This window comes from Labrus bergylta, chromosome 3 (assembly GCF_963930695.1).
Source record: "Labrus bergylta chromosome 3, fLabBer1.1, whole genome shotgun sequence".
NCBI classification, from domain to species: domain Eukaryota; kingdom Metazoa; phylum Chordata; class Actinopteri; order Labriformes; family Labridae; genus Labrus; species Labrus bergylta.
In genome coordinates this window covers 31,651,369-31,672,912 of record NC_089197.1, presented here as the reverse complement: position 1 = coordinate 31,672,912, position 21,544 = coordinate 31,651,369, and the positions used below count along the sequence as shown (strand labels likewise).

Here is a 21,544-nt window from a genome sequence, read left to right as displayed (position 1 = left end):
TCACAACTGCCACAACATGTAATCAGAACAGTGATGTGGGTGAAAGAGGCCATATCCAGTTATTCACAACTCTCCCCAAAGTTCTCTCAGAGGAGGGCGTTCATTAGTCCAACAAATACATAATTTATGCAATCTAAAAAATACATGTGATCATGAATCAAACGGGGAATGAGAGACACAGAAACATTGAGGGTTCTCTAGTGATGCTGATTCTTTGTTTCGGTGAAAGTGAATACAGGTCATGGTGTCGGAATCTGCCATACCCAATATGGCCAACTGCAACAATGTTGTTCTGCAGCTTAGATGCCAGACCAGAGCCGAAGCCTGGGGACACTCCAGTCCAGATTAGCAGTGATCTGTGTTTATTACAAATATATAAATGTATTTTCTTTAAAACTATCCTGATGTTTTGCAGAGACTGATTCCTATGTGATCCCTGTTATAATTTAGTGCATTGATCAATAGACCAACCTATTGTTTTGTTATGCAAAATTCAGTCAGGCATATTTATTTTGGTGGACATGTTCATGAAGAGTGTAGCACTCAGGACACACGGGAGACTTTAGGTTAGAATGCCTGCCTGCCAAACACAAACCAAATACCATTTAGATTTCCAGCAGCATACGCTAACATCTAAAAAGCAGCAGCGCTGTAGAAAATAGCCTTTATCCTCTCTCCATTCAGAATGGATAACATTCATGCGCATGGTGATGTCTGTATTCTGCTGAGATTATTTGTCAAAAACGCCTGAATTTCACAGTTAATTGGCCTCCCTAATTAGCACAGGATGTCTAATTCCCATTGCAGTCAGTGTGCTAAATGGTAAAGCTTTAGTGAGCGGATGCCGTTCCTTTTTTCGTGTGAGCAGAGAGACTCCCAGTGCAAGCCGAGCTACACTGTACATTACACACTCAATGATCGATTCTAAATCTTAATTAGGGAAACGACAAACAAGCAAGGGGACTTAATGAACTGTGTACCTTGTCAAACAGCTGGCTGATTATATTTATTGAGATATATGTTAAATTTAATGATTTGGGCAATTAACTGTAGACCCCTCTGTATTCTGTTAGGGACATGGAGGGGCCAGGGAGGCGGGCAGGAGGGCCACGGACCTAATGAAAAGCAGCTGACAAATATCGGTCATCCCCAGAGTGCTGGAAAAAGACATCAGTGGCTCAGAAAACCTTGTGCTCAGGATTAAAGATATTACGCAAATTTCACTCCCTTGTGTGCTTCTTTTCCAGTCATTTATGGTCCTGACTTATACTGCTCGGATGTTGTAAAGAGACATGAATCAGGCTCTCTCTGCAAAGCTGGGACTTCTTCCCATTTAATGATCTGAGATGTTCTACAAAAACAATACAGAATCATAACAAAAGATATCTAAAAGTGGGCACAGTCTTTATTATCAGCGTCTCGTTTTTTTCATGGCCATCCATTTCTAACTTTTTTTTCTAAATTGGTCAAATGGAAAGCACTGAAAAGCGAGGAAAAAAAAATTAAGCCGAGCCGAAAAGTGCGACTTGGATTTAATATTTTATAATTGCCAAGGGACATTCTAAGATCAATGAATTTTTGCCCGGGACGCACATCAGAAAGAGATGTACTTCAGTCTTTTTAGGGAACATTGGTCTATTTAATTCCAGTGTCTGATGCATGTGAAATATGCCTTCCATGGCCTCCTTCTTCTTCCCCGGGCACTGCTGCAGGCAGACATTACCACTTTTAATGGGCCGCCATGAGAAGAGGCAAGTCAGCCAATAACCCATCCTCACTAATGGATCGCCTTGTTTGTTCTCTTTCACCATTTTCTGAAGCTAATTTTAGATGTTCTGTTTTTCTGTTGAAAGACAAAATAGGGGACAATGCATCACAACAATATTCTAGCACAAAAAAAAAACAATAAAAAGGAAAAAGCCTAAACGCTGAGGGAAAGGGAAAAAAACTGTATTATTCAAGCGATTCAATAAAAAAAGGAGCCATCTCTATCGAGGAGAGTAGTTAGTGGTTGGTTATGAGGTTATGAATGGTAACTAAAGTGTAACTGGGAGCCAAAACATGGCCTCTTCCAGTGGGAAACTAAGAGGAAAAGACATTTCTGAGCCCTAAAGTAAAAAGCTTAAAGAAAGCTTAAGGGGGGCAGTTAACAGCAGTGGTGTTTAGGGTTGGCAATACCAGCTTACTGATTGATTTATCACCGGCTACTAAACCAGTCAACATTATTTTCACTAGTGAGCAAGTCAATTTAAACTAAATCTTCCAGAAAAGAGTCCATGTTTTATCAAAACAAGATAAGTCTGTCGATGTGGATTACTTGATAAACACATTAAGCATTTTCTACCTTTGACAGATTTGGAAATAGTTCATAAACTATTGTTAAATGGGTGACCTTTGCACTGCTCTCTTTTTTATAGCAATGGAACACTTAAACACACTATTTTCAACCTTTCGATATTGCACAGTATTATTGAAATGTCAAGGGTTCACCTCCGATGACATTCCCACATATATAACACAAGAAATCAAGGTTGTAAGTGCAGAGAGGCAACCGCTGCACTAGCATGTTTATCTTAAACAAAACATTCTGTTTTTGTAAGACAAATGGAAACTGCGAGCTGCTAGTGATAAACTATGTTGCAGTAAATGTAAAGATGGTGCTCCATTATTTAGTATTGACTTTCAGGCAGAGAGCTGCTGCTTACAGGATGCATAATAAACACCTCCACACTGAAAAGTCCTGATTCAGTTTCTGGAGACTCAAACTGAAAGTTGGCATTTCTGCCATCTAGCTGTAGTATTTTGCCTACTCCGTGTATATTAACACCTCTCCTCTGCCTTCTTGGCATTCTCCTGCCCCCCTACCAGCACCTAATGAAAGATCCTTTCCAGCTCTTTCTCCTTTCTTTCCTCAGGCTCAGACCTTGACAGCTGACAATGGAGCTGACATAAACTTACAGTCAAAGGAAAACAAACTTAAATACATTGCGACAAGAGAACGAGGTGCTCCCTTACAATGCCACAGTGCAGCTCTGCACAAAGCAATCAGGGTTAGATGTAACAGCAACGCAGGAGGTCCAATAAAAACGACAGTAAGTCACACAAAGACACAGGAGTTTCTTAAGTGAGCCATAACAGAAAGAACACTACGGGCTCTCCAGGGCTCCACCATGAAAGTTTCAGGGTCTCCATGTTGACAACTTCATTAGCAGCACCCTCGCGCTAAAACTCTCCAGTCACTCAACAACATTATTACATGTTGAGGCTCGGAATTTGGGGGCCCAGAGTGTCCATCTCCTCCAGGATGAAGGAAACTCAAGCAAAGCAGTGATTGAGGCGTTTTCTGAGCCTTTCCCTATGAGTGGAGGATGCGTAGGATGAGGCGAGTGGGTTTTGCACAGCGCAGTATAACACAGCGTGGGGCCCAGGATGTTAGGCTGTCCCCACGTCCCTGGCCAGCAGGCTAGCTAGAGAGCCAGCCATTAACAGCTCGCCTCCGTAGCAGCGAGGCGGCGAGGGGGGAAAAAGGCAGCAAATTTCATTCTTCAGAAATTTAATTATATCAAGATTAACAAGGGAGGTAATTAATTTCTTTAAGATGGGTATCTTTTAAGTGCCTGGGGCTCAACTTTGTTGTCAAAACTGTATATCTAACCATTATTTCAGGGCAAAGTTTTAAAGGCAGGAGTGAGGCGGATCACTTCTCTGCCATGAATATTGAAAGAAGGTTTCTTATCTAAATAGCAAGATTACAGTGTTAACACTAATGTGTAAAATTATGTACATATATGGAATTAAGATTTATTTTTTTAATAGGCAGCATTAAATACATTTCAAATAATTGCCATATTTATTACCACAATTGTTTTATTGGTTTTTTTAAGAGTCCTTTTAGTCTCAGCCTGTTGTGGAGTGACATAGCACCCTTAATCAGGCCTCTAAGTAGGAATAAGGGTCATGCTGTCATATGAGTCAAATAGAGTTTGAAACACTCTAAGATCAGGGTGATTAAATAATAAGAGCGAGCCAAAAGGTCCCTGAGCATGGTGGATTACTCTTTTATGTCTTTACATGCGTTGTAGTAGAACATTTTAACTGAATGACCAAGGTTCTGGATTTCAGATAACCCATGTGAGTATGTTTGTGTCTGTATATCTGATCTTTAAGCCCCTTTCCAGGAATGACGACTTTAAATCCTGTGATGCTGAGTCAAGCTGACAGTTACCAAGTCCTACAGATATCCAAGTTATTCAAGTCCTACAGATATCCAAGTTATTCAAGACCTACAGATATTTAATATATTGGAGACCTACAGGTATTTAAGTTATTAAACGCACAGTATCTCTTCTGCTGTCTCGTTCTATACATTATTGAATTGATCATGTACAAGCAGGATACAAACATTGTATGTATGTGTATGCCTCGTGTGTGTGTGTGTGTGTGTGTGTGTGTGTGTGTGTGTGTGTGTGTGTGTGTGTGTGTGTGTGTGTGTGTGTGTGTGTGTGTGTGTAACAGTTTTTGAGTCACAGCAGACTGAAGGTTTCGAGAACAGAGTCGGTGGAACAAACAGGCTACTCTGAGATTCTCTTTAATTCAAACATGATGAACTCCATTCGTCTAAGTCTTGGGTCTCATGTCCCTGAATATTTTAATTCAAATGGTAAACAATTTAAAAATGTATGTTTTGGATACATGAAACATATGAATCGCTCTGTCAAACTGAAGAACTACATGTTTACATTGTAAATAACTCGGTTTCTAAGCTGCCCAGTATCTTTATAAGAAAAATGTGCTTTTTAGCAACATCATACTTACATAACTCTACCGAAGCCAAAGGCTGTTGGATGGTTTTTTAGTACACTACTTTGGTGCAGACTTACAGTAAATGTCACTTTCATTCCCTCTTGTGCAACCATGAGCAGATTTCTAGTTAAATGTTTTGACACCTGAAAGAAAGACATGGTCCCAAGAGGATACATTTGCATGACTTCTCAGTCTCAACTTTCTCTCAACTTTTTTTATAAAGCCCTTCCTGCAAGTAAGGTTTTCACTAATTCTGTGAAATATCTACAAATAAAGGATGTGTTAGCACTAAATTTGGTACATCCAGTACGGTTCCATGAGGATGGCACAAACAGACTTCAGTCATCCTTGAATGTTCCCTGAGCAATGCCATGGAGGTGATGTGTTTTTGCTTCATGACGATTGGATGGTTTGCCATGAGTTTTGCTCAGAACCAATTCTAATCACTTTGTTGAACAACCTGGCTGTAATCTCATATGATCCTCATTGGTCATCATCATCATCATCATCATCATCATCATAAGAGTGCTGTGAAATACTTACATTACATAAATGATAAAAAAAACAGCAGCTGGTGTCATTTGTGTATTGGTGCTGTTTAATTGAAGCCTACTCTAAATATGTTTCATATAAATATTGCTATGTCCTGTAGTGAATGGGTCAGTTTCTTGTATTTCAGGTCACATGTTGTTCAATTTGTGTGAAAGTTTGTGCATTTCAGCGTAGAACTAAACACACATGGATAAATACATTTGAATGTATTTGTCTTTCAGGCTAATGATATAGTTACACTCTAAATGCTTTAACCCAGGGTCCATAGTGCATTAACCACCAGTGGTACCAATGTACTCTGTATTGTGCAGAGGAAGTAAACTTGGCAAAGTGCACTGTGTTAAAGCTCTTAGAACATATGGCATCTGGCCAAGGAACCCCTGCAACCATTCTGGAGACTCAACTCTGCCTCCTTTGTGTCCTCGCAGGAAATACAGAAGTGCCTTGAGAGGTAAAGTCAAACCAATATTACAATCTTCTTGACATTGTGAAACCAATATGAGCCTCTCAGTGCCCTCTTTAATCATATATATGTAGTATGTAGAGAAGTGTTCATTATCGCCTGATGTAAGAAATGCTAAAGTCTTTGCACCCTACTTCTGATCCCAAGCTGTATTACTGTGCGGCGAAATAAATAAACATACAGAACAGCTAAGTTAAGGTTAATGTCAGTGTATCCATGGGATTTAAGACAAGTTTCCGCATGGTGAAGAGCAAAAGAGAAGCTCTGAAGTTTTAAGAAAATTAAAAGCTGTCTTTTCTACTGTAAATTCCTATTATATTTTTGGACGTAGAGAGGAGTAAGAAAAGCAGTAGAGGGAGGGATGTGAAGGCAGTGAAAACAGGAAGAAGCTGTATTCAATACTCATACTAGCTCATTAACTACCATGACTCCTACTGGACCAACAAGGACACATCACTTTGAAACCAATTACTATCCCCAACATACAGCAGGCACTGGGCAGAGAAGGGGAAAAGATGGGAAGGAAAAAGGAGAGGAGGAGCAAGTGGTTGCCTTTACGCTGTCTGTCCCTTCAACTAGCACTCAGTTGGCCCTTCTCCTTCCTAACCAAACAGCCTGGTTGGTCGTAGTCCTCTGAGTCCTGACGCCCCTGCCTACAGCTCCGGAACCCTGGTGCTCTGAGAGTTTCCTGTTTGTCTGGTTGAAGACCTGGCCATTTTTTTTTTTTACTCCCAGGCGGGATACTGGGAGCAACGTAAGAGGAGGAGGAGGAGAATGAGAGGAAGAAAAGCACAAGGGAGAAGGACAGAGGGGAGGTTGGCGGGGGAGAAGGCAAAGGGAGAGACACTGAACACTCCCGAGTTGGGATTGATTTACTTCATTAACCGAGATTACAAGTTTAACTTACAAACCAGAGGTCAAAATTTCTCATTAACAAGGGGACCGTGGAGAACCTCGGGGCTTGGAGACCACTCTTATTACTGACTACACATTTCAATCTGTCTTTGATGTTCCATGTCTGCCTTTCTACCCCCTCTTTTCCCCCTCCTATTTTTTGGCAGTGAGGTTGATTTTAATTGTAGCTATAGAACAGAGCATAGTTTGCCTGTAAGCCAGCCTCCACATCTGTAGTGAGTGCAGCTTTAGTGATATTGGGTGCAGTCCATAGCTTGGGGCTAATTTTAATGGTCCCCCCCCCCTCCTCCCTCCTTCATTGGAGACTCAGATTGTTTTCCACGTGATTCCTGTTAATTTAGCTGGAGGAAAGGGCATCAGTTTTCCTTGTGCTTTTCCCCCTCTCTCCCCATGCCTCTCACTCTATTGCCTCACTCCTTCTTTCTGATCTACAGCCTCAAAGAAAGAAGGTGAAATGAATTCAAATGGAAAAAAATAGACTGTGCTCACTATTAAATCGCTCGCCTACCTTTGTCCCCTTGCATTGCGCCTGGTCGAGGCAGATACGAGAAAAAGGCATGTGTGGCTGTACATGCCGAGGCAATTCAGCTGCTATTGTCGCTTTTTTACGTCAACAAACAAAAGCTCTTCCTTTGATGTGATAAATGGCCTCGGTGGCGGGATGATAACTACGAGCTCGTAAATGTGTCAAGGATTTTTCAAAGCTGTGAGCATGTTTAACACTGCAGGACATCGTGCGATGAGGCACATTTTAGCATCGCGGAACCTTTAAAGCTAACCTTAGACGTACTTAGGGGTCTCTATCTGTTTCTCAAAAGTGAACAACACGAAAGCAACATAGTTTGAAAGGAACAAAATATAACACATGAAAATCAATGAGTGGGAATGAGAGAGTAAAGTGTTCCAATAATGTTGAATGGGGAAAGTCATCGTAAATAAAGCTCTGACAGATTTCCTCTTCCCTCATTTCAATGAGCTACAAACTATTTGAATCTTCTCTCTATAGATGAGTAATAGTTTAACATATGGTTCAACAGTGTATATAACTCATACAGCTTAGGTACTGTTTGGTTGTAGCAGCACTCTATTGATAATAAGAGTTGTGCTACATCCAAAGAATTCAATTACATTTTGTAAAAGTTATTTTTTTCTGCTTAGAAAACACACTTGAAGTTAAGTTATTCTTTTCCCATATTTGAACACATTTTCATCAGTCATCAAAGTATGTTTCTCCACATCTTTAGGCTAATGCTTGGAGGGACATTGAGCCTTTTCGCACCCCCTCATCCACCTTCAGCTGCCCTTCGTCACTGCCCTCCGTCCCTCCACCTTCTTCAAGGAAGCTCACCCTTGACTTTGTGCTGAACTTCAAAAGCCTGTGTGTGCTGATTGGAGGTTTAAGGCTGCAGGACTATTGAGCCGGAGGGGGGCGGTTGAGATGTGTGTGTGTGTGTGTGCCTGTGCGGCCCCTGCCTGTGCAGTGACCCACCGCTGGGGCCCGCAGCAGGCCCTCTTCAAGCGAGCCAGCCAGCAGCCCCAGCCATTGGCTCCTTGGAAATAATCCACCCTGCAGAGCCCTGTAAGGCCCCCTTTGTTCCCTCCTGCAGACTAGATCAGGCTGGAGACAGACACTCCAGTCTTGACTGGCTATCAGTTTCACAGCCCGTGGCCATCCACATCCAGGCACAGGCCCAAGCCTGGCCGAGCCACCTTCAAATTAAAGGTGGGTGAAAAAGGTAGGTAGGGGTATGGGGGTAAGGTTTGAGGGGAATGGAGTGAAATTGTGTCACCTGAGTTCTGTCACAGTCCGAACATGGTGGAAAGGTTGTCTGATGAGGAAGAGAACAAGCAGGAGGGAAGGAATATTGAAGAGGAGGATTTGAACAGGAGCTGTGCCCCTCGGTGAGCAGAGTAGGATCTCAACAAGGCCATTATCTGGCTCCTAATTTGAGCTCTGGCACAGCACTGAAGGGCTGCCTTTGTCTGGGATTAATGCGGAAAGCTCAGGATGCAATGTCAGAGGGAAATAATCAGCATGGGCCCTTCATAACGTTGGCTGCTTGTGCTCCTGGCCAGGGCCCCCGGCTCATTTCTGTGGAGATGAAATCTATGACAAGCCCCTCAGTGAAGCTAAGAGCAGGCAACAGTCCAGTAACACCCACAGGCCTCCAGGCATCCTGTGACCCCCTTAGAAAAGTCACATTCACTTTGCTCTGGAGAAGGGAAAGAGAACGCTGCGGGCGCTTCCAGCCCATGTGAAATGAAGAAATGTGAGGAGGTGAAAACGAAGTGAAAATAAGTTAAGATTCCTCGTCCGCCCCCACTGCAATCACTCCAGAGGAGGGGCACACTGCGACTTCAATTCATTATGCCCCTATAATTAAACATGAACAGGACATTAAACAAAGGGATTAAAAGAGTTAAAGAAAAAAAGAGAAGTACTCCAGCTTAATATATATTCATGTTTATGTTGTGTAACTGCATTTGGGAGAGCAGTTTGAGGAAGCAGCTTTTCTTTTTTTTTTCAATGCGGCAGAAGGTCGCAGGCTAATACCCATCAGGGTAAAACATTCTGAAAGAGGTTGGCACTGAACTCAAGGACCAGAAGTAATGCTTTTATTTTGTTATTTATGCTTTTTTACCGAGCGCATTACTATGCTCCTCTGCAGCATATTGCTGCTTAGCGAAGGATGTGAAGATGCAACTCGATAAGCAGGTTATTAAAATGACCAATTGACATTCAAAATTCAGCCTTATTTTTGATTCATCATATTTACGGATGAATATGTGGAATTTAAAATGTTTTCCTCTGCTGCCTAGAGGGAAATGTGACTTGGTACAGAAAGTGTGCATGACTTCATGTATAACCCTCTGCTGAGAAAATATGATACTCAAATCACTGCTGGGTCCTCAAACAGAACACATTCTTTTATATGAACACAGTTCAGCTTAGTAAGAAACAGACCAGGCAGGTCACATAATACGTCACCATGTTCCTACTATCTTTGTCTCATTCAAATGACATAATCACAAGTGGATTATTTGACAGATTTGTAAACCTGGTTTTTGCTTAACTGATGAAACATAAAGAGGATGTGTGGTATCAAGAATGCAATGCCTCAAAAATGAATCCAAGGGGAGAACCATCCAAAAAACAAACCCACCTCCTGCTGCCCCCCAGAAAGGCTCATGACTCCAATCCTAGATTTAAAACGTGCTCATCTTCATCAACTTTGTATGAGGTGATACTAATAATACAAGTACACACAGTCAACTCAGTGTCAGCGGGAAAAAGAATGCCAACATGTTAATGTAATCCCAAAAATGCACATATTGCACAAGTAACGTTTTAAAGTCAAAGCCAAGACATCTGCTTCTTCTCTTATGAGTTTTTAAAACTAATAGTTACAGTAAGATGTAATAATACCCCAACAAGGTCTTGTTAATGAGCTCGACCACAGATTGTGACTTCTCTATTTTTCTTCGGTCGTTCTCGTGTATGAAGTCCAGTGGACTCGGTGTGATCTATGGGTGTGATTCACGGGTGAAGTTACAACATTGTTGCATTTTTCATGAGGTTTGGTTTGCCTTCACACTGCTCTTTGTCAAGTGCACAAAAGCCTGTTGTTAGCAATGCTAATGTTAGCCACTTTCGGCAAACCCATTTGCCATTTACCGTTTATTCTAAAATATCCGGCCAAAACCCACAATGCACTGCTGTTTGGTTCACGTCCCTCGTTTGGTTCCAATCGCTTTCTCACCTACAGCAAACCAAACTCTGGTGCACCTGCAAGTGAACCAAGTGAACCAAGCTCTGGTCCGTTTTAAAGCGGTTCTTTGGTCTTCACCAGAGACAGTTTGAGAATTCACACCACCCCACACTAAATGAACTATCAGTGACAAAGCACACTAGAGTTTGTTTCAAACAGACCAAACAGCTCTGGTGTGAATGCTTACTTAGAAGCAACAGAGCAGGTTATTCCCCCCACTATTTCCTTTCTTACACTTTGCTGACCTCTCATATTGCTTGTTCTGCGCTCTAAATGTTTGCTTGAATGGAAGTATTTCAATTACTGTGCTAATCATTAGCTTTTGTCTTTAATGATAAACTATTGGTATATTCATTCGTGGCTTTGTTTTTGTATTTCAAGTCATTCTCACACATTCTCGGAAAACACACCAAAAAAAAAAACACAACATTTCTCTAAAAGAACAAATTACAGAAAAAAAGATATCTAAACACAGAACATTTAACTAAAAACCACATCCAATACTTTTCTGACCTTCCTCCAATCTGAATTTTTTTTTTTGTTTCTTGGAGTTGTCCTGTGTTTTCTCCCTCAGCGCCTCCGCTGTGTAATGATAGTCCAGTAATCTGATAATTAAATATACGTCTCAGTGTGCTTTAAATAAACTTCTCTATCCTACTCTTACTTTGTATAGACAAAACGACACATGTTCATGTAGGAAAAGATTTGTATCCTCTCACTCTGTTCATCTCAGTGAGAATCAGAGCCCACAATATGTCAAACTGTCAGTGTTTCCTACATGACGACCGAAGAGGCAGCCAAAGAGAAAACTATTAGAGAGGTCAGGGTCAAACTCCCGAGGGGACATTTATTTGTATTTCCAATCTGCATCTGTATGTCTTTTTATGCATTCTGACATCTCGACTTAATTTCAAACGTATTATATAACATGAAACCACTAATCACTTAAAGCATGCAGCGCCTTCTTTCAAACCAGTGTAAAAACGTTTCTGGTTGACCAAAGAGGTTTTTTTTGTGTGTGTTGGAAGCTCCCCTTAAAAAAATAATGATCTGTAGAAAGGAAGAACTTAAAAGTAGACCGCTACATGATCCCTTCCTCCAACAAAAGAAGCAGCTTGTTAATCAACCAGCAGTGACTGAAAGGTACAGAGTGTGTGACAGTATAGATTGATTTTTTTAAGGAAGCGGACAGTGTTGCATTGAACATTGGTTTTGCTGTTAGAGTGACCATGATGGGATGATGTTAGGGATATGTGATGTCATCTTCAAGGCAGATAAAACAAACTAGAACTTTTTTAATCTGAACCAGGCCCAATAAAAATGACAGCAGTCATATATCACAGATACAGGTTTAGTGGTATTGTGCTATTCTTACGTATCAAACGATCTGATTGTGCTCGGTATGAGCTATATTATAACTGTCCGTCTGCATGTTAGGCAGCGAGAAAATCCAAACTGTGCCTGACTACAGTCTCCATCTTCAACACCACAGCACTGAACAACATGGATTTATTGATCCAGGAGTAACGCTGGTGAATGCACTTGTGTTGATAAAAATACAATCTTACAACCACCGATTGTTCAATTCCTGAAAACCTTGACTTACAGACACATACGACGTTTGTATATTTTTTGGGGAAAGTGAGTAATGTACAACCTTAAATCACCGCATGGTAATCAGATTCAGGAGAACATCATGTATTTCAAACAAAAACCTGTCTGCCTCAGGAGTCAAAACTATTTGACCAGCAGCTCAAATTGGAAACAACAGCTTTACCTGAAGTTATGGACTCCCATTTCATATTCTCTGTTTTGCAGATAATTATTCAGTGACTCATGCTTTGCATATTTAGCAAAACCTTCCTATTTGAACTTGGACATTCAGAGATGACAGAAAACATGAAAATTACCATGAAAGCTGTTTCAACACTCACAGAAATTATTGTATGCAAATATGAGCAACACTTCACTTTGGGTTTCTTCATAAAATGTTCTGGTTGGTGAGTTGTCATTATATTAACTTATACAGTATTATCTGTTGGTAAGAAAGAGAGATGTATTTAAAATGAAGATCAAGTTCTGATGAACAGACTGTCCAGTGGAGTAACGTGTCCCTTAAGGGTTACCATAGGTGTGTATGAGGAATAAAGCTAAAGCTGTGGCTGGACGAGTTATACCTCTGTGTACCGTCCATTATTTTCTCATTAAGTTCACCAAGTCTGGCAAACTCTGAAAGCTCTGTTACATCGTTGGAAGCCATGGTTCTTTTCTGCTGGCTGGTTAGAGGTTGTTTTTGCCACGCCGCCATCATTCGTGCAGCTTAGCTTCACCGGAATAGCCAGTTGGCTAACTTATTGACATGGCTACATATTTGTGAACATGTGGTGCGGAGATAAAGATCCTTCTTAACCCGGCACAAGGACAGTGGAGTGTCATGAACATTTTTGAATGGCTGTTATTATTATGTGGCACATTCTTTTGTTTCAGTAGCTTTATTTTTGTACTGTTAACGGCGACACAGGGACAGTTCTAGATGAGGGGAAGACGTATTTAACAGATTGTCCTGTATTTGCTTTTTTAGAGAAATGTGTCCCTTGAGAGTTACCATAGGCTGCGGTAAAGCTGTTGTTGTTGTTGCTGTTATCCATCTCATTGTGTACATGTGTATGATGGATGCAGCTGAAGCCGTGGCTGAAAAGGTTCTTCATCCATGTCATGTTCTTTAGTTTCTTTTTAGGTATATCCAGTTCGATGAAAACAGAAAGCTTGATTACATTTACAAATGCAAACAAATCATTTGCTCACCTTGTAGCCTTTTTTGGGATCCCTTTATATCAAAGTTTGGGAACAATGATTGGCTTTGAAATTATGCTTTTTTTTGTAGCTGAGCAGACTTGAAACATCTCCCTTTGCAAGCCCCGTATCCACGATCTGTTCTATTTTCACTGTTATCAATGTATCACATGCATTAGAAACTTCTGGGATGGTGATTACTTTTTTAGGTATAATTCTATTCCTCAGGTGATGCCAGTAAAACTTGAGAGAGACGAATGGTCTTATATTTCATCTTTATGGCAAGAGATTATGATATAAGCAGGATAGTGGTCAAAATATTTCACAACATTAAAGTCTACATGTGAGTCTAGTTCCTACCTCGGTCCCTGATGGGGTGGCTCCTGGTGAATCCATTTTACGTTTTTTCCGGGGTCCGATGGCGGCTAGTGCTGTAAGGTTGGCGTCTCGTTGCCTCATCTGAGCCAGTTCCTGTTGTTGCATCTGGTGAAAAGAACACAAGAGTTTAGAATATAACAGCAACCATGACACAGTATCATGTGGTGTAGTCATACTTATTACATTCAACTCTTTGGGTGATTATGTTCAAAATATCAATGAAGTGCATGTAATGAGTTTAACTAAATAATTGACTTTTTTGATCAATATTTACGACCTTCCATGTATCTTTCAATCTGTACGATGTCCTGTGGCTTTGAAAGTAAGGATGCCTGAAACAGAAATATTACATACTGTATATTCCCACCATAGACAGTTGAGAGTGAATGTGCCTGGTTGTTCATGACTCCATATATTAGCCCTCAGATTGTCTTGAAACTGTCCAGGGTGCACCCCGCCTCTTATCAAATTTAATTTCAAACATTTATTTATTCTCGAAAAGACACTGAGGTTTCCCTCATTTCCAATGTCGCAAATGACAGTTAGATTCATGAAAAGCCCCTTGTGACCCAAAATGGGACAATAACTCGTAGCAACATGAACGACCCAAAAAAAAAATTATTTTAGATTTTTTTATTCACAACCAAATGGTGACATTTGAGTGCTGTTATACCTTATATATGGATGATAATACAGAAATGTGGTGGGATGTAATGAAGAAAGATCACATCTTGGTCCTCTGATCTGTCCATTCATGGATTGTACAAGCCTTCCTATGCCAAACAAAATGGAAGCCAGTTGTCAGCCATTAACAGAGCTTTCGTCAAAGACCAAGTCTGTGTGTGTGTGTTTGTGCAGTCACATGGTCTCATTGTGATTTTTGCAGTTTGTGATGTAAAAGGGGGAGGTTGTGTGGAGGCACTGCCCGAGGTAATGTCATGTCTAGCTGCAGGGCAGAAGGGTAACCCAGCGTCGCTGGGAGCTGCCCTTTCTATTGGGTGGATGTGTGAGGGCCTGGGGCCATGGCACAGAGGGTGTCAGCACTCTCTCTAACATGTAAACACACCCACACCCACACCCACACCCACACACACACACACACACACACACACACACACACACACACACACACACACACACACACACACACACGCACGCACGCACACACACACGCACACACACACATGCCTATCAATCTTGGCCACAGCACAGGGAATGCCTACCCACCAGCTTGCCTGCGTGCCTGCCCGCTGGGGGAGAGAGGCCCGGGTTGAAGCGAACAGGGACAATCAATGTGCGCTTTCATGTCTTTCATGTTCTTTTATGTTATCTCTCAGCATGCGTTTGCTGGGCGCTGGTGTTTGTGCGAGGCATGTATGTTGTCTGATCGAGGGAAAATTTCATGTTACTTTCAGCAGGCGCTCTTTAAAAGGTTGCTTTGGTGTATAAAGTCTGATCTAAAATGTGCATGCAGTTCCCTCTGATTTTTTCCCTAAAAGCCCCGATGGCAAGGCATGCCCTTTAGGGTGTTGCCACTTCACATTTAGCACAGCGGAACTGTTGAAAGATTCAAACACGCTGACAACACAGAGCAGGGGAAGTAATAACAGTTGGAGCAAGCAGCTGAATGTCAAAAGCACATTTTTTTGTCCATTTTTCAAATGAATGCTGTGAAAATATATATTTAGTAATTAAAACACTAACCAGAAAACATTAGTATAGAAATGATTCCAGCAACGTCAGGTTAAAAATCATAGATCCTAATTCTTAAATTGGACTAGTGGTGTATAAATGGGTGAAACTGGGGATCTTTTCTGGATGTAGTAAATATGAAGATGATTTCTGCCCCTGTCTACATGATAAATGTAGCATTCATGTTATCAATGCTAACCTTATTAGGCTTTGCAACAAACAACACATAAATCTCTTCAGGCGTGACCTTAAAGAATCCCTCAGCAAAAAAGAAAATCTGGGAGAGAGCAATAGAGAGAGAGGTCCGCTATCTCGCTGATGGCACCAGGATGCCGGCATCACTGCCTGGCAGTTGGCACCAGGCATGGGCTCCCATTGCCCACAGCAACTGCCTGCATTTTCAGATTTATGACTGTATGATAAATGAAGACTTCATTTGACCATCTGCATCCCTCCAGTCTGCGTTTCCCATCAGTACAGAGGCCGCCATGACACAGGGAGACTGATTTCAATCTGGTGCCACTGTGCCGACTGTACCTCCCTTTATTGAGCATGCAAAGACACAAGCTAGAGTTGGACCAGGCTTTTTCTATCCAGAGTAGTTTTAGCTAACATTTAATTCAAACATTAACATCTACGGACACAGGTGATCAGAAACATGGCGTCGAAGGCCAATAAAGTTTCAGTCCTCAGATCGTCTTCAACTGTCCTCAACTGCTCAGGGGTAGTTGACATGAGGTCATGAAGGAGTGGTAATATTCACTGGTGACTTTTCTCTCTCTTTTCATTTGAGATGTTAAGCAGATATCTTTTTAAGAACGGTATAATCACCTTTGTATGTGATGGTCACTTAACATTTGGCCTACCTGTTACAGATTCTGATACCTGGACATGAGTGCTACCAACCAATACCAAGTATACCTCTGACAACAGCTGGATTAAAACATATACTGTGTGTATATATATATATATATATATATATATATATATATATATATACATATATATGTATATATATATAGATGTATTGTTTTATGGGAAAAGACTGATTTCTAACATTTTGCTTGCTTTGACTAATTTTCTCTTCCCTAGCTTGCATTTGTGTCTTCTTGACGTTAACACCATGTTTCACTTGAAACCTGCTGTTTTTTATGTGTGACAATAGCTGATGGTATCTGATCAGTGCACTGGCTGACATTCTTGCTGAGACCTGATACCATATATTTTAAGCATTATTGGCACAGCTATAATCTCTGTCTTTGAGTGTAACATGCTGTAAGTATATCTGAAATTTGATTGTTTTGATAGTTAATGATTAGGCAGTGTCAGACACTAATCCATCTTTTTAACAAAGAATCCAAAGTGTCAGGGCGCCGGTGATCTCGTGGTTGGAGCCCGGTCCCATGTACATAGGCTGTTAGTCCTCCATTTGGGCGGTCCGGGTTCAGAGCTGACCTGTGGCTCCTTTCCCGCATGTCATTCCTCACTCTCTCTCTCTCTCTCCTTGATTTCTGGCTCTATCCACTATCTTATCTAAAGGCCAAAAAAAGCCCAAAAATAAACCTTAAAAAAAGTGTGATGTACAATAAAGAACTGCCCTCTCTACCTCTTGGATTAACCTGTTGGCAACGTTAAGCCTTAGGTACAGTCACAGGCAGAAACTACAAAGGTCACTACAGAGATTCATCCCAGACTGGAAGAATAAGCAGCTGGCAGAATGCATACATTTGCCAGCTCCAATCAATGGTACCACATAAATATCTGTTGTTCCAGAGCCACGTAAATACCAGTGCTTCCAGTCTGCCTGTATGCCCTTTTAAAGCAGGGGACTAGAACTTGTAAAGTCAAATTATTGGCAAAGGTCAGGAGATGTAGAACAATTTCAAGATACCAAGCAGAATCAATCTACAGCTTTGTTAGAAAGAGGTTTCAGTCTCGATACAAAAAGCACAATGTCGAGGGATGATGTCGAGGTTAACGCAGAAAATGGGAACGTTTACATTTCAGGGGGAAACTCTTGTCGCAGTTGCATAAATCTCTCTTCAAAATTTTTTTAAAAAAGTTAAAAGCTCTAGTTGATGCATGTAAGTGAATAAAACGTAGGCATGCGCTTTAAATCAAAACACTGATGCAGTCAATCTGATACTGGTCAGATAGCAGCTCACATAAAACATTTGAGGGCTGCTAGAAGGACCTTTAGGTTCGGCTTCAGCACACATTTGTTTTCATTATATTATGTACAATTCATTTTGATTACATAACCTCTCTTATCATGTACATGACACACACTAACTAAAATGCATGCACCAACTTTAAAGCACTTACAATGAACAATAAGTCAATAAAGTGACTTGATTTGAAATGACCTTTTACTGGAGATGTAACCGATCCATTTGAGCAGGAAAGTTTTTCAAACAAGGCACAGCTTACCCTTTGTGTTAACTGATCAAAATCTGTTTTTTCTGGTAACAATCAGTTGATTAGAACAACACCTTTAAACTTGGCTAGTGGTAACATTTCTTTGTGCAGTTTAAGTAAATTAAGGCAAAACAAAATGATTTTAATGTGAGGTGTTATTTGCTTACTTGTTAACTAGCCAAAAGCAAAACAGCTAGCATGCAGTACCCTGCTTGTCCTCTGACAATGTTTGTGGTGGATTAAGGGTCAAAAGGTCAGTAACCAATAATTGAGAGCTTACAGAGCATGAAAAAAACTCTTTTCTAATGCATGGCTGATCGTAGTCTAAGTTAGCAAAGACTTTTTTAGCACTGTGTCCATCACCGAAAACCCGAAAAGTCCCATGGGATGACAACAAACATACATACAAACAACCTCATTACAAAAATGAAAACATTACATTAACATTTGGTTTTTGTTGATTTGTTGCATTGTTACATCAAATTTAGGATTCGTTTAAATGTTTCTGCAAATTATTAGCTTTGACAATTGAATTACCTTAAATAGCTTAAGTTATTTTCCTCACTTAATGCAGTACAAGGTCAACTTCCAATGTGATGCTTGCCCCGCCCACCTATGTGACATCAAACCAATAAGGTCATGTCCTTTTGATAAAGTAGTATCACAGCTAGGGCTACGGGAAAATAAATGTTTAATTTTCATGTATCAGGTGAGAAAATAAACCCTGTATTGTCCTACTGTCCCAATCCACCTTATGCCCCACCCACCCTGAATTCACCCGAAGTATGAAAGTGGTCAACTCTAAGTGTTTTCTACAAATATCCTTGTTATGTGCGTATTAATAATGATAAAGGTTCTTTGTGACAAACATCAGGTTCTATAACTTCCATCATTTGCGTATTCAAATGATAACTCAATCAGTGGTCTGTGCAGTTTTTTTGTTTTATACTAACATGCTTTGTTAAGAAAAACAATAAAACGTGCATGATTTGGTCATAAGTGAAAATATGAGTGAATTTTGTCTGTCTCAGTTTGGCTTATTTAGTTAAATGTTTTGAAAGGTTGCCTAGCTCCAAACTCTGCTGTCGTTCAAGACCTAAATAATAACTGAGGATGTATTTTTTCTTTTTTTTCTCATGACGGAGGAAACTGCAGTATGTTCCCATATGACGCAAACATGTCCAAAGTACGGCAAGAAGCTCAGAGCAGTCTGACATGCCTGGAGTGAAGAGAGGGATGAGCTGCAGGAGCCATGATGGCCAACCTGCCGCTCTCCATTTCTGCTGTTTTTTAACAAAGGCTTTTCTCTCCATTCCCCCCCCCCCCCTCCCTCCCTCCTGGCCTGAGGGGCTGCTCGCGGCCCCCCAGACGCTTACAGACAGATGTCCTTGGTAGAGCAGAACACGCTCTGCTTGACGTCACACGCAGCTACGGGGGCTGTGAAGGAAGCTAAAGGGCTCCCTGCCCTGCAAAGTCCTCAGAATAAAAGACAGACCATGGGTTCAGTCTCTTACCCTCCCCCTATAAGCTCTGGTCAACAGGACACAGCAGGGGGGTCTTCGTATTGAGAAATAACAAATGTCACTTATGGTGAATGCTGATTTGTCCTTAAGATATTTGGTAGGATGCATAAATTCTAAGTGGAAATCAATTTACAGGACTTTAACCTTTAGACTGGGGGCCTTTACGTTGGTCTGTTGAAAAAATGTTTGGGATTTGTTGGATCAAATGATAAACTAAAAACATGCTGTATTACGTTACTGTTGAACTCCTAAGATATCGTGGTTTTTAACACAGTACTGAGATGTTCATGTGCTGTTTGGAACATTGACACAAAAACGTGTTAACTTTCTTCTTGGTGTTACGAAACCAAACAATCAGTTTTCAATCAGTTTAACTGAGTGTGAAGATCTTCTTTGATAACTCTACTCATACAGTATAAATAAACACTAACAAGTGTCACATTAACACCAATAATAATCTGATTCAGTGTCAGCAGTCGGACAGAAAGTTTGGAGGATGAGACCTGAAAATGCTGTTGAGTCAAAACAGACAGAAACAGTGATTTGATTCATGAACAGAAACCTAAACATGTGTGTTAGTCCACCACTTTGATCCAGAATCAAAATGTGGAAACACTCTGTTTATTTCACGTCACAGGATGAACCCAACTGACTTTGTGATCCTCTTTTTTCCCTAACATCCTTCTAAGGTTTACATTTGTGGTTTTGAGTTGAAATGTGTCGACAATTGATGGATGGCTCACTATGAACTGTGCTCATATTCAGGGTTAATGGTAACAACTGAACTTTGGCACTATTTACTTGAACCATCATCAGGTCAATATTTTGATTCTCTTAATTAAATGCTAAGACCATGCATAGCTAAAATCATGTATAGAATAGATTAGGAATCAGCATGTGAGCATTGGCATTGTGTGAATATTAGTTTTAAAGCGGGGGGGAGGGGGGGGTCTACTGAGGTAAGACGTGATGTAAAAAAAAAAAATGTGTAAGAAGCAACAGAGTCCGCTACATGACACTATAATGAGAATATTTGCCTTTATATCAATGCAATATGTAATCCAATGGAATGACAACAAAAGAGAAGAGAACAACATACTGATGAACCGAAAACGTAATGCAGCCATTTAATTACGAGGTGAATTCTCCTGTTATCTTGTTGCGTTCTCACATCAGCTCACTTGGATTAGCTGCAGAAAAAATACCAGGGGTCTGGAAAGAGAAACTCCGGGTGAAGTCTGAGCAAAAAAATTGTCTGTTTGCGTTCACGCATACAACTACAACTGGAAATATCAGGAGTTTTTCCAGGAGATTTCTGCAAGTGTGAAAGCCCTATATGAGAATTTTGAATTACTTTTGTGTTAGATGCCTGAAATAAGGTCTGTGGTAAACACAAGCTGAAGAGATTTTAATGTTTTTTCTACAACATAAAATACATCTGGAAGTGCCCTACTTGTGGATTCTGAAGCTTTTTTCATGTCTTGCAAAAGGCGGTTGCTAACAACTGGCTAACCAGGACAACAGAGTTCATCGATTACATGCCGAACATGGAAACTCATCCACTGGTTTCAAGCTTAGTGGTGGTGACTCTGAAGTCAGTTGTCCGTGGGGTAGTTTCTGTACAGCCTAACATTAGCTTTTAACTTTTGCAGATTGGTTTACACATAAAAAAATATGAAAGTAGTGTTCATTTGTGAAGATTGTATAAGTGAACAAAAAGCAAAAGTGTCTCAACTTTTTTTCACCACAGAGCTTTCTTTAAGGTCGAAAAACCAGCACAATGATTACTATCAGGTTGGCTTAATACAAATTCTTCATCCCTTCATACTTCATAGAATTGGAACATGAGAAACAACCTCTTAAAATACAAAATGTGTTTCTTATGAAACTGCATATCAAATTGGTTCATTTTAGAATAGTTACTCTATGTGTTTACATTAATCAAACCTGAAATCTTTTATTCTCCAACGTAGAATTTGTCAGCTAACAGGGAGGGTATTTATCTCCATGTTTTATCACATGAAAACTTGAAAATTCATTCAGAGTTACTACATTCAAATGCCTCTTTATTGTGTTAGTTTCCCAATCCTACCTATGTGAGTGTGTACTTTTTCCTTATGTGTTTTATGTTTGTCTCTTATCCATGGATCTCATTCACCTGACACCCACATGGCCGACATTACGTGAACATCTGCGAGCTGCATCTTGAGGCCTTTCTTCATGTGAAGTGCCTGGCA

At 40.6% G+C, this 21,544-nt stretch overlaps 1 protein-coding gene across 4 annotated transcripts in view; it reads right to left on the bottom strand.

Annotated features, from left to right (window-relative positions):
- LOC110001239 (transcription initiation factor TFIID subunit 4) overlaps positions 1-21,544 on the bottom strand; it is an 86,582-nt gene that overhangs the window by 13,578 nt on the left and 51,460 nt on the right. For 3 of the 4 annotated variants that reach the window (XM_065953148.1, XM_020656872.3, XM_065953149.1), the window contains one exon: positions 13,657-13,779. In XM_065953148.1, the coding sequence (XP_065809220.1) occupies positions 13,657-13,779 (123 nt within the window). Of the gene's footprint in view, positions 1-13,656; positions 13,780-13,951; positions 14,007-14,347; positions 14,448-21,544 lie in introns of those variants that run through there. The other variant, XR_010665984.1, reaches the window with a different exon arrangement.